The 12,643-nt window shown below is 43.4% G+C and overlaps 1 protein-coding gene across 16 annotated transcripts in view; it reads right to left on the bottom strand.

The window, feature by feature from the left end:
- Positions 1–12,643, bottom strand: part of ANKS1B (ankyrin repeat and sterile alpha motif domain containing 1B) — a 1,150,317-nt gene that overhangs the window by 32,326 nt on the left and 1,105,348 nt on the right. For all 16 annotated transcript variants that reach the window (XM_013964004.2, XM_005680489.3, XM_005680491.3 and 13 more), the window contains one exon: positions 5,924–6,061. In XM_013964004.2, coding sequence (XP_013819458.1) covers positions 5,924–6,061 — 138 coding nt within the window. The remainder of the gene's footprint in view (positions 1–5,923; positions 6,062–12,643) is intronic.

A 12,643-nucleotide genomic window follows, 5' to 3' on the forward strand; every position in this document is an offset into this window, starting at 1 on the left:
AGTGCTCTGGAGCCCAAGAACCACAGCTACTGAAGCCCTTGCACCTAGAGCCCGTGCTCCGCAACAAGAGAAGCCGCTGCAACGGGAAGCCAGCGCACCACCATGAAGAGTAGCCCCTGCTCACTGAAACTAGAGAAAGCCCATGTGCTGCAATGAACACCAGCATAGCCAAGAATAAAATAAATCGATCCTTCAAAAAAGAAGAGTGGAGGAGAAAAAAGCTGAATTTGTTGTTTTAAGCCTCAAAATGCCTAGACTCATAAAGTGTTAGCCACTCAGTTGTGTCCGACTCTTTGTGACCCCATGGACTGTATGTAGCCCACCAGGCTCCTCTGGTCCATGGAATTCTCCAGGCAGGAATACTGGAGTGTCCATTTCCTTCTCCAGGAGATCGTCCCAAACCAAGGATAGAACCTGGGTCTTCTGTACTGCAGGAAACTACACTCCTAGACCCATAACACACATTTTTTTTTCCCCTCCCTAGGCCTATTCTCTTCCCTCAAGTTTTCACAGCCTGGAAGGTGGAGGTTGGGCAGCTTCTTGTTCAGAAGTGGATGAGGCATGTCCCATTAGAGAGGTGACTAGGAATCAGCTGCCACCATAGTGAGTCTAGAATGCAGAGTAGGTCTGGAGTTTGCTGGTAGGTATAATGGGTGTGTATGCTGTGTTCTTAGTCGTTAAGTTGTGTTCGACTCTTTGCGATATCATGGACTGTAGCCCACCAGGTTCCTCTGTCCATGGGGATTCTCCAAGCAAGAATACTGGAATGGGTTGCCATGCCCTCCTCCAGGGTATCTTCCCAACCTAGGGATCGAACCCAGATCTCCTGCATTGGAGGCAGATTCTTTACCATCTCAGCCACTAGGGAAGCCCAATGAGGTATAATACACACTGGCTTTTCTTGGGAACACTAATTCCACTTCTGATCTAGTCTTTTTTAAATTTTCATCTACCTGTCATTTAAAACTGAAAATATCACAAGCTGAATTTAGTGTATTAGGTTGGGGCAAAAGTAATTTCAGTTTTACAATTGTTGAACTTTGTCATTTAATATTGAAATACATTCTTAAATAAATGTGGTTCTGCTATACATCATTTTAATGTGCATTTCTCGCTTTTTTTCTTGCTAATGACATTACTTGCTGTTTAATTTATATTTCTTTTAGACTACAGAAATGATGTTAGACAAAAAGCAAAGTTGAGCGATTTTTTATTTGAGATCAAAATGGTCATAAAGCAGCAGAGACAACTCAAAACATCAACAATGCATCTGGCCCAGTAACTGCTAATGAATGTAGAGTACAGTGGTTGTTCAAGAAGTTTTGCAAAGGAAACGAGAGCCTTGAGGATGAGGAGTACAGTGGCTGACCATCGGAAGTTAACAATGACCAACTGAGAGGATCATTGAAGCTGATCCTCTTAAAACTACATGAAAAGTTGCCCAAAAACTCAACATTGACCATTCTATGGTTGTTTGGCATTTGAAGCAAATTGTAAAGGTGAAAAAGCTCAATAAGTGGGTGCCTCACAGCTGACTAAAAATTTAAAAATTGTTATTTTAACATGTTATCTTCTCTCATTCTATGCAACAACAATGAACCATTTCTCGAACGCATTGTGACATGTGACAAGTGAATTTTATATGACAACCAGCAATGACCAGCTCAGTGACTGGACTGAGAAGAAGCTCCAAAGCACTTCCCAAAGCCAAACTTGCACCAAGAAAAGGTCATAGTCACTGGTGGTCTGCTGCCCATTTGATCCACTACAGCTTTCTGAATCCTGGTGAAACCATTATATCTGAGAAGTATGCTCAGCAAATTGATGAGATGCACTGAAAACTGCAATGCCTCAGCCAGCACTGGTCAACAGAATGGGCCCATTCTGTTGTCTTCTCCATAACACCACCCAATCGCACGTTGCACAACCAGCACTTCAAAAGTTGAATGAATTGGGCTACAAAGTTTTGCCTCATTTGCCATATTCGCCTGACCTCTCAAAATCCGACCTCCACATCTTCAAGCAGCTCAACAATTTTGTGCAGGGAAAGTGCTTCCACAAGCAGCAGGATGCAGAAAATGCTTTCCAAGAGTTTGTAGAATCCTGAAGCATGCTACAGGAATAAACATATCTTTTTGGCAAAAATGTGTTGATTGTAATGGTTCCTATTTTGATTAATAAAGATGTGTTGGAGCCTAGTTATAATGATTTAAAATTCATGGTACGAAATTTAAAAATTGCGGTCCAAAACTACAATTACTTTTGTACCAACCTAATAGATTCTTAGGAATGAGAACAAGCTTAGAGAAGATAAAGTGTAACATTTTCTGAAGTATGTTCTGCAGAATGCCAGGCCCATGAGGAGCTCTCCTGGCAAGAGGCTCCCATGGTCAAATGACCCTGGAAAACACAGGGCATTGCCCGCCCTGGTGTCTGAGCCTGCTGAGGGCTCTGCAGTGTCTCAGAGTAAATAACTATGTTAGATTCACATGCTTGCTTTCGTAGGGGGGCTTGAGCTTCCCTTCCAAGACCACAGGATTTCCTTGATAATAGGAGATATTCAGAAAAACGTCCTGTGACTCATAAAAGATCTACAAAGTGAAAGTAGTAATAACTGCAATTAAAAATGTGTATGTCATGGTAGGGGGGTGGGGGAAGAAGACGGTGGGATGAATTGAGAGAGTTGCATTGACATATGTATACTACCACGTGTAAAGCAGAGAGCTAGCAGGAAGCTGCTGTGTAGCAGGGAGCTCAGCTTGGTGCTCTATGGTAACCTAGATGGGGGGCGGATGGGAGGGAGATTTAAGAGGGAGGGGATATATGTACACATATAGCTGATTCATGCTGCTGTACAGCAGAAACACAACACTGTAAAGGAATTATACTCCAATAAAAAGTAAGCAAATATATACTCAAAACACATCAGCTGAAAGACTAAATGTATACTGGAGGTATTCTTTTGCCATTTGGGCAGCCTGGGGGGACTGATTCATATCAGAAGAATGTTAACGCTTCAAGAATGGACTGAATATTGAACTGCCCTACATAAAGACACAAAATCCATGCTCAAAGAGGCTTTTTTTTTTTTTTTTTTTTCCAGTGCAAACAAAGCTTGGTGCATCTCAAAACTGCTCAAAGGCCCAGGTCAGGACTGGTGGCCTTTGTGACTGTTTTTGAAGTTAGACAAACTCTTCACCTAGAGAGAATTAAAATGGCGGATTCATGGCGTAAGATGAAAACCCTTTGGAGCTGATACCAGACTCCTAAGCTAGTGAATGTCTACATTAAATCAAACATCTGGATGAAAAGATAAAAGGTGAAGCAATTCTCCACATGTTTTCAAAATGTACCAGGGACATTGTGTTGGTCTTAAAACCAAACAGTTGACTATTTTCCCCCTATATTTCACCTCAGAATTCTGGCGTCACATATACACCAGCTGAAAAACTCAAGGGGCCAGATGGCCCATGGGTATCATTTTTAGTTTGAATAGAGAACACTGTTTTAGATACTCTTATGGAGGCAAATTATATATTACTCTAAAACCAATTTAGAGAGAAACACTGCAATTCCCAAGGGAAGGCTGGAATTCATCCTGACAATACTGGAATATTAATGCTGACACTCAATGAAAACACTATGTAGAAGCAATAGACCAAGAGAAGGCCTACAGAGTCTATGTTTGCTTTTTACTGCTTCTGTTTATTTATTCTAGTTTTCTTCAGTTCTTTGGCAAGGGCAGTGGGAAAATGCGGGACCATAAATATACTTCTGAAAAATCGACCTTATGTCTTTCAGCAGGAAAAGGCCAGAGTGAATTGTGAGGCCAGAAGGGAAGGAGAGAGACAGAGGTGGTGGTGGTGCTGACACATTGTTTATGAGCCTCTACATACGTTCCTTCATTTCAGTCCCCATGAAACCTGTGAGGGACAAATCCCTGCACCTGTTCTGTAGACAAAGGAAATCGGGACTCCGAGTCCTGCTCCTCATCTAACATCAGGGAGCAGGCAGCCAGTTGGAATGTGAACTCTGGGCAGCTTGTCCCTTCTATCACACCAAGCCCACTCTTCCAGAGAAGGGTGTATCATGCAAACCAAAAGGTATGGGGATAGAAAGATAAATTCTGCTGTTTAAAGAAATAACTGCATCTCACAAGAATGGCAAGTTCTGGCTAAGGGCACCAGAAACCTAATGCTGATATGGCTTTAATCAACAATTTTGATCCCGTGGGAACAAATGCATCCAGGGATACTGTAAGGGCTTGGCTTTGCAGTCCTTAACTGTTAACACCGACCACCTGTATCCGAAAAAGAATCTCCAAAATATACAAGCAGCTCATGCAGCTCAATATCAAAAAAATAGAAACCCAATCAAAAAATAGGCAGAAGATATAGAGACATTTTCGCAAAGAAGACATACAGATAGCTAACAAACAAAGGGAAATACACTCAACACCACTCATTATCAGAGAAATGCAAATCAAAACTACAATGACATATTACCCCACACCAATTAAAATGGCCACTCTCAAGAAATCTACAAACAATAAATGCTGGAGAGGGTGTGGAGAAAAGGGAACCCTCTTGCACTGTTGGTGGGAACGTAAATTGATACAGCCACTATGGAGAACAGGTTGGAGGTTGTAGAACTACCATATGACCTAGCAATCCCACTCCTGGGCATATATCCTGAGAAAACCATAATTCAAAAAGACACGTGTAACTCAATGATCACTGAAGCACTATTTACAATAGCCAGGACATAGAAGCAACCTAGATGTTTATTGACAGATGAATGGATAAAGAAGATGTGGTATACGTACACAATGGAAAGTGAGTGATAAAAAGAAATGAAATTGGGTCATTTGTAGTGACGTGAATGGACCTAGAGTCTGTCATACAAAATAAGTCAGAGAAAAACAGATATTGCATATGGGTTAGTTTTAAGACAATGACAAACAGGATTATAGGCGGTATAACACCGTAAGGACATCATTACAAGACTAATTTCTGAATATGGGTCATATTTAAATAGACCAACCCTCACTGTTCCCAACTATTATTTGTAGATGTCTAATTTAATTACTATTCAATATAGAAAACTGTAAGTATTGTATGAGGCACTAAAATTTATATTTCTTCCAAACAAACCTAGACTACTATGTCCTACTATTTAGAAATGGTTACCCAAGAAACCAACAGACATAGTAAAGGAACACAAGCTGAAAGACATTTACTGTATTTTGGTACCACAGAAAGAAAGGGATTCATTAAATTTAAAAAGTGAAGTTAGGTTGTTTCCATGTCCTGGCACCCGTGGTGGATTCATGTCAATGTATGGCAAAACCAATACAGTATTGTAAAGTAAAAAAAAAAGTGAAGTTAGTAGTTGATCCATGGCAGTTCAGATACTGAATAGAAGTGGAGTTTGAAATTTAATGGATGAGTGAAAATATAGAAAAAGCTCAGAAAAGCTGAAGTCTGCAAAATATCTTATACCATGAATACCCTAATATTTGGTAAAACCACCAAACAAACAAAAACCAAGCATTTGGACTTCCTGGTGGTCCAGTTGTTAAGAATCTGCCTGCCAGCGCAGGGGACACAGGTTTGATCCCTGAGCCAGGAAGATCCCACATGTTGAGGAGTAACCAAGCCTGAGTTATGTACCACAACTACTGAAGCCTGCACCTAAAACCCATGTTCTGTACAGCAAGAGAAGCCACTTCAATAAGAAGCTCAACAGAGGGCAGCCCCTTGCTCGCCACAACTTGAGAAAGCCCACATGTAGCAACGAAGACCCAGTACAGTTAAAAAAAAAAAAAAACACCTCAAATAAACCAAGCATCTAAATTGCTTTCAATAAATTCCAGGTGCATTCACAGAAATATTTAGTCAGTCTAAAGAGGACAGTTACTCACCACATCAAAGGCAGTAAACACGTGACAGTAGTGGTGATTGGACTTCAAATCCTTCGTGATATAAGCGAATGTTGAGAGGTCTTCCGGGTCCTGGGCAGCACAGGAGATATTACGAATCTCATGCTCAGCAATTATGTTCTGGAAGAAATGACATAAATGACCATTGTTTTCCTCTGCAAACCAGCCTATTTTAGAATCAAGGCAAATGACCTGGGAAGCAGCTGCTGTCCCTTTTCCTAGAAAGTTTTAGACCAGCAACATTCAAAATGACCCACTATATGTGGGCAAAGGTACACCAGGTCTGGAAGGAATATTTTCGTTTAATGAAAAACAACCTAAAATAGTCTGAACCCGGAGCAGCAGTTCTTGCCTGGCGCTGTGTAGACACTTTAAAAAAATAATTATTGTTAAGGATTTTACTATTTCTATCCCCCACGTACACCGGGAGGGTCAGCGCTGCCTTCCCCCAACTCTTCCTGGAAAAGCTCCCCTGCCCTGATGTTCTGCTTCTCCAGGAGCCCGTACCCTCCCCATCCCTTACTGTTGTCCTGTGCCGGCCAGAGCACCCCAGAGCCAAGGTAGGTTGGGGAGGGCAAGTCAAGGCACCCACTCTTGACAACTCTGCAGAGACGAGGGAGCAGGGGTGGGAGGAGGGAAACAGCGCAGCGCAGGCTCAATGCAGGGCCCCGTGGATGACCACACTTCGCTAAGTATTCCCGCTGCGCTGTAATTGCGAGTGGGCGCTGGAGGTTAGCCTCGGCAGCTCACAGGTGGAAACTGGTCTTCAGACAGTGGAAGTGCCTTGACGGACGGCAGGTGGCGGAGCTGAGCCCACAGTCTGGGGTTTTCGGATGGCAGAACTCAGTTCAGTTCAGTCGCTCAGCTCAGTCGTGTCCTATTCTTTGCGACCCCATGAATCGCAGCATGCCAGGCCTCCCTGTCCACCACCATCTTCCGGAGTTCACTCAGACTCACGTCCATCGAGTCAGGGATGCCATCCAGCCATCTCATCCTGGGTCGTCCCCTTCTCCTCCTGCCCCCAATCTCTCCCAGCATCAGAGTCTTTTCCAATGACTCAACTCTTCGCATGAGGTGGCCAAAGTACTGGAGCTTCAGCTTTAGCATCATTCCTTCTAAAGAAATCCCAGGGCTGATCTCCTTCAGAATGGACTGGTTGGATCTCCTTGCAGTCCAAGGGACTCTCAAGAGTCTTCTCCAACACCACAGTTTAAACGCATCAATTCTTCGGCACTCAGCCTTCTGCACAGTCCAACTCTCACATCCATACATGACCACTCGAAAAACCATAGCCTTGACTAGACGGACCTCAGGCTCTCTCAAATACAATGCAATGCCTCTCACCCCCAACCTCTCTCACTGGTTCAACGCTGTTTCATTTTTCTTCTCCCTAGCATTTTTTCGTGGCCTCTCCTTGCCAGCCTCCTCATCCCAAGCAGCCTTTAAGAATAATGGGAAAGTACCTGAGGAAACGTTTAGGTACCATTATCCTGAAGCACAAAATAATCAAGGAGAAACCACTGGGCTGCAAACCCCTGCCAGATACTTCTTTTGATATATTGATGAATTTAAGAAGGAAAATATTTCATATAATCATGCAATCATTTCTTAATCTCATAATATCCCATTTATAATCTCATAATATCTCATTTATGATTTCTGCAGTTGTCATAGATCTAAAACCTTTAATGATTACCCTAATTACTTCGTAATTGCACAGTCTTAAATAACCCAAGCACATATAATGCTCCAGGTACACCCATCAATGTCTAAAAATGCTTACAAAATGCCCTTCCCTGCCAGCGCCCCGAGCAAGTTTTTCATGCCCCTCACTCTGCTGAGCTGTGTGGTTAGGAAGCAATTACAGAATTAACACATGAAAGAAAATTAAATTAAGACATTCTTCACAGTGGTCCCTTATGTTGATACTAATGTAGCACTGTCAAAAATAACTCAAATTGGAGTCAGAATCCCATAAACAAGTAACATCCTCTTGCAGGATAGAATTTCAAGATAGAAGGTCCAGATCCTCTTCTGACATCCAGACAGCATTTCTTCAAGAAGAAAACTAAATTAGGAACTTGTGAAATCTTAAATTTAAAATTAATAAGAGCTGTGTGATCTTTATAGGCACAGTGTTAGCAGGTGCTCTAGGCCTCCACCGTCATTTATTTTGTTTCCACCGTCATTTTAATTGGGGGCTGCGAGTTTTTTCAGCAAGTCTGTGTGGATGTGGTCTCATCATCCAGGATCCACTATTATTGGAAATAGAGCATTGGCTCCAACTTTTAACTAAATTGTTATGTTGTGTTCTTGAGATTTTTAACTAGCATAAGGTAGATTCATTGGAAGGACTGATGCTGAAGCTCCAATACTTTGGCTACCTGATGCAAAGAGCTGACTCACTGGAAAATACCTTGATGCTGAGAAAGACTGAGGGCAAAGAAGGGGGCCACAGAGGATGAAATGGTTGGATGACATCATCAACTCAATGGACATGAATCTGAGCAAACTCCAAGAGATAGTGAAGGACAGGGAAGCTTGGTGTGCTGTAGTTGATGGGGTCGCAAAGAGTCAGACATGACTGAACAACAACAAAAAAGGTAGATTAACTTCTCAGGAAGGTGTTACAGTGAAAAGTGCCCTATGACTTTTATTGCACTGAATACCCTGAATCTTGCCAGTTCATAAGATGTCACTCTTGATTTTCAATGATGTATGACAGCCCTGTGGCCCAGGGAAAACTTGTAAAGTAGATCAAGCTTTATCTCTGGAGCGCTCTCTTAATTATGAGCTTCATGTGTCTGTCCTCCCCTAGTTTGTATCTTGAAATCCTAGCTCCCTGTGTGATGGTGCTTACAGGTGGGGCTTTGGGATATGATTAGGTCACAAGGGTGGAGCTCTCGTGAAGGTGATTAGTGCTTTTACAAGATGAGGAGCCAGTAGGTCCTTGGTTATCCATTTTAAATACAGCAGTGTGTACCTGTTCATCCCAAACTACCTAACTATCCGTCCTCCCCATCTTTCCCCCCAGAAATCATAAGTTCATTCTCTAGGAACTCTGCTCAATGTTATGTGGCAGCCTGGATGGGAAAGGAGTTTGGGGAAGAATGATACATGTGTATGTATGGCTGAGTCCCTCTGCTGTCCACCTGAAACTATCACAACACTGTTCATCAGCTATACTCCAATACAAAATAAAAAAATTTAATAAAATTTAATAAAAATTTAATAAAAAAATAAACCTAAGTTGGCTTAAAAAAAAAAAAAAACCCAAACAGTTGAGAGAGCCAACTGGCCCTCTCTGCCATGAGGACACAGCAGGAAGATGGCTGTTTATGAAGCAGCAAATGGAGGCTTTCATCAGATACTGAATCTGTTGCTGACTTAATTTTGGAGTTTCCAGCCTCTGTGGTTTAAGCAACCCCGTCTCTGGTAATTTATTACAGCGCTAGGACACTCTTCCTCTTTCTTGACTTTCCCTCCCAATTTTCTGAAATCCGTCCCCACAACCACTCCCTCACTTCTCTCATCCCCAGGAGCCCGGGACTGTCTCTTAACTCTGGGGCCCTGCCCTCCTCTGTGCTGCTCCATGTTCCAAAATCAGCCTCTTCACCTACTGCTGAAACTTTTATTCCTCTGTTCTCATGGTCTAAACCGGAGGAAAGGCAGGCTAATAAAAACGTTCTATAATCAGTTAATAGCTCATTTACTGGCATTTAATCATCCTAATTGGCAACAGAAAAATATACTTATAAATGAATTCATACTGATAGACTGGGTAGGGAGGTATCTTGAACAGAACTTCCTGATAGGTTGATGGTGCTGGAATGTGGAGAGGACCTGGGATCTCACTACCGATGTAACTCATTACTGATGTAACCGAGTGAGGCCTTTTCAGGACAGACCCCACTCCCACATCCTCTCAGAAGTACCCAGATAATAGTATCTCATGCCTGAGTTTTTCAGATGCTAAGAAACCACCACCATGCTCGCATGCTTAGTTACTTCAGTCATGCTGGACTCTTTGCGACCCCATGGAATGTGGCCCAACAGGCTCCTTTGTCCATAGGATTCTCCAGGCAAGAATACTGGAGTGGGTTGCCATGCCTTTCTCCAGGGGATCTCTTTGACCTAGGGATCGAACCCACGTCTCTTGTGTGGGCATCAGCAGGCAGGTTCTTTTTTACTAGCCCCTGGGAAAAAATGAACTACTTGATGAGCAACGGCACGTAGCCACCAGGCCATCTGGTGCCTAAGAGTTGATCACCATCAGCCAGTCAAGAGAACTATGCACGAGCTGATCACACACCTGGGGACACCAGTCCCTCACTTGGTCTTTAAAAATGCTCTGCTGAAAAACTAAATAAAGGTGTGGTGGTTCTTTGGTTAAAAAAAAATGCTTTGCTGAAACCCTCCAGGGAGTTTGGGGTTTTATGGGCATGAGCCACCCGTTCTCCTTGCCTGGCCCTGCAATAAACCTTTCTCTGCTTCAAACCGCCGACATTGGGAGTGTTTAGCCTCACTGTGTGTCAGGCACACAAATGTACATGTGGCGACACTGAGCTCAATGCTGTCATCACTCTGCATCACCTTTGTAGAACGGCAAGGCCAGGTCTCCATGGGATGGGAATGGAGGCTGCATGTGCTATAAACAACCTGTTTAGGCAAAAGTCCTCAATTAATCTGTGCCTAAAAAAATAGCATAAGCCCCGCCTGAGGCTGACATTCAAAACAAACAAACCCAGGCACTGAGTTATTCCTAATTTAGCTGGATGGGAAGACTGAGGAGGGGTCAGAGCAGGAAGGCAAAATGCAACCCAATCTTGGTCAAGTGCTGGATGTGGGGACTGTGTCACCTCTTAGAAGGCCCTGCTGCTCTGAAGAGGGGTTTGGAACTAAGCAGTTGTAGTCTTCTTGGTGGAAAGCCATGCTAGAGCTACCTCTGGGCTATGGAGCACCAGAAAGCTGGTGTGATTTATCTGTAACATTTTAGTATAAATCTATTCCAAGTCCCATTTTTAGTTCAATGTCATTTTCGCTTCTTCCTTTTCCAATAGAGTTTAGTTATTCAATCTGTTTCCTATGTTGGTAGGTAGTAAACTCATGAGTTGATAATCAGGCACCTAACCTTTTCCATGGACTCAGCCACAGCTATTTCTTCATGAAAGTAAAAGGAAAGAAGTGCTTTGCTGGAAGGTTCACCTTTTACCTAGTCAAATGCAAGCAAATAGGAATGGAAGTGTAAATTAAGCATCCATTGCACTTCAAACGAATTGGTAGAGGAGCTGTGGAGTAACAGAAAAAAGCACTAGGTTAGGGAATGGGAAAGTCAAGTTTTAGTCCTTCTCGGTGACCAGCTGGCTGTGTCACTGCAGGGCAGTCCCTTGGAAAAGGGTCTGAGGCCTTTGGTTACTCTACGTGTCCAGAGCAGTCCAAACACCCCCTCTATGTGACCAGGGCAGGGTTACAGAGATGTGGCGGTCGGGAGGGGACAGTTTAAGAATCAAGTACAACGAAACATCAAACATAAACAATAGCCTGTGACTTCTGCTTGTGTCTCAGTACAGGCTTAGTGTTCACAGCACCTCAAATTGTGAGGTCTTCCCAGGTGTCTACAAATCACAAATCCTTCACTTCGAGTCAGAATGGCTCCCTGTCGACAATGCTTCAGGGGAGGAACCTGCGGTGTAAACCGGAAGCAGGATCTGGAATGCATCAGCCTGCTCCTTCCCTGCTGCGGGCATTAACCAGAGGCTGGACTTTGCACAAGACCAAGTGGCACACACGATGCCCTGCAGACACTGCTGATGAGCACAGTTCCCTTCACCCACGACCCAAACACGACCCTTCAGCACTGGCTCCTCCACACCCCCTGAAACCAGGCCTTCAGCCCCGGCTGGCAGTGTCTCAGCCTTCCTCAGACAAACTCCACCAGCGCAGCTCTTCACTGATTCTCTTTTCTACCTTCTAACACAAGCTCTCTGCTCTGGTTTCTCACACACTAACTCCTAGGCCACGGCCCTGAGTCACCCACCATCCACCATCAGATTGAAGCAGATCAGCTACACTCTAGGATACTGGGATGGGGACCCTGTGTAGCCACCAGTGTTAAAGTCAATGTCCCCAAATTCCTGAAAAAGTCAGGCAAGTGCTTTTTAACTAGTTTTAAAGTTACCCAGACTCACCAGTTTTCTTTTGTGATTGTCAAAAAAAGATATGAAATTGGAATGTAACATATTATCTTAAAGGTCATAGAGAGGTTGGCTCCACCTGCCACCAACATATGCATCTGCCTTTGCTCTGGATTTTGAGAATAAGCTGAGAACCACACTGTGAGGACTTGAAAGACATGGGCTTTCTTCATCTAGTGGCTTTATTCATGCAATTATCTTTGGCATATCTTTCAGTGCTTAGATGTCCAGGTAGCCCTTAGTGGGGAGCACTATATGAGTAATTCGTCTAAGTACGGGTGACTGAAGCAGAAGCATCTTCTCAAAGTCTAGGAAATCAAGATCTACGGCCACTAACGTGTCTGTAAGGTAAAGGCCACAGAGCCAACAGTGCTCCCTCCTTCCTCTGATGATGGAGAGCGTTAGAGAGGATGCTGTTATTACAGATGCACCCAGTTACGCCACCAGCTTCATGGGACGACAGTCTTAAGACTCTGGAAACTTCTCAGGGCACATACAACTCGTTTAG

The sequence above is a fragment of the Capra hircus genome, chromosome 5 (assembly GCF_001704415.2).
Source record: "Capra hircus breed San Clemente chromosome 5, ASM170441v1, whole genome shotgun sequence".
In the NCBI taxonomy this organism is placed as follows: Eukaryota; Metazoa; Chordata; class Mammalia; order Artiodactyla; family Bovidae; genus Capra; species Capra hircus.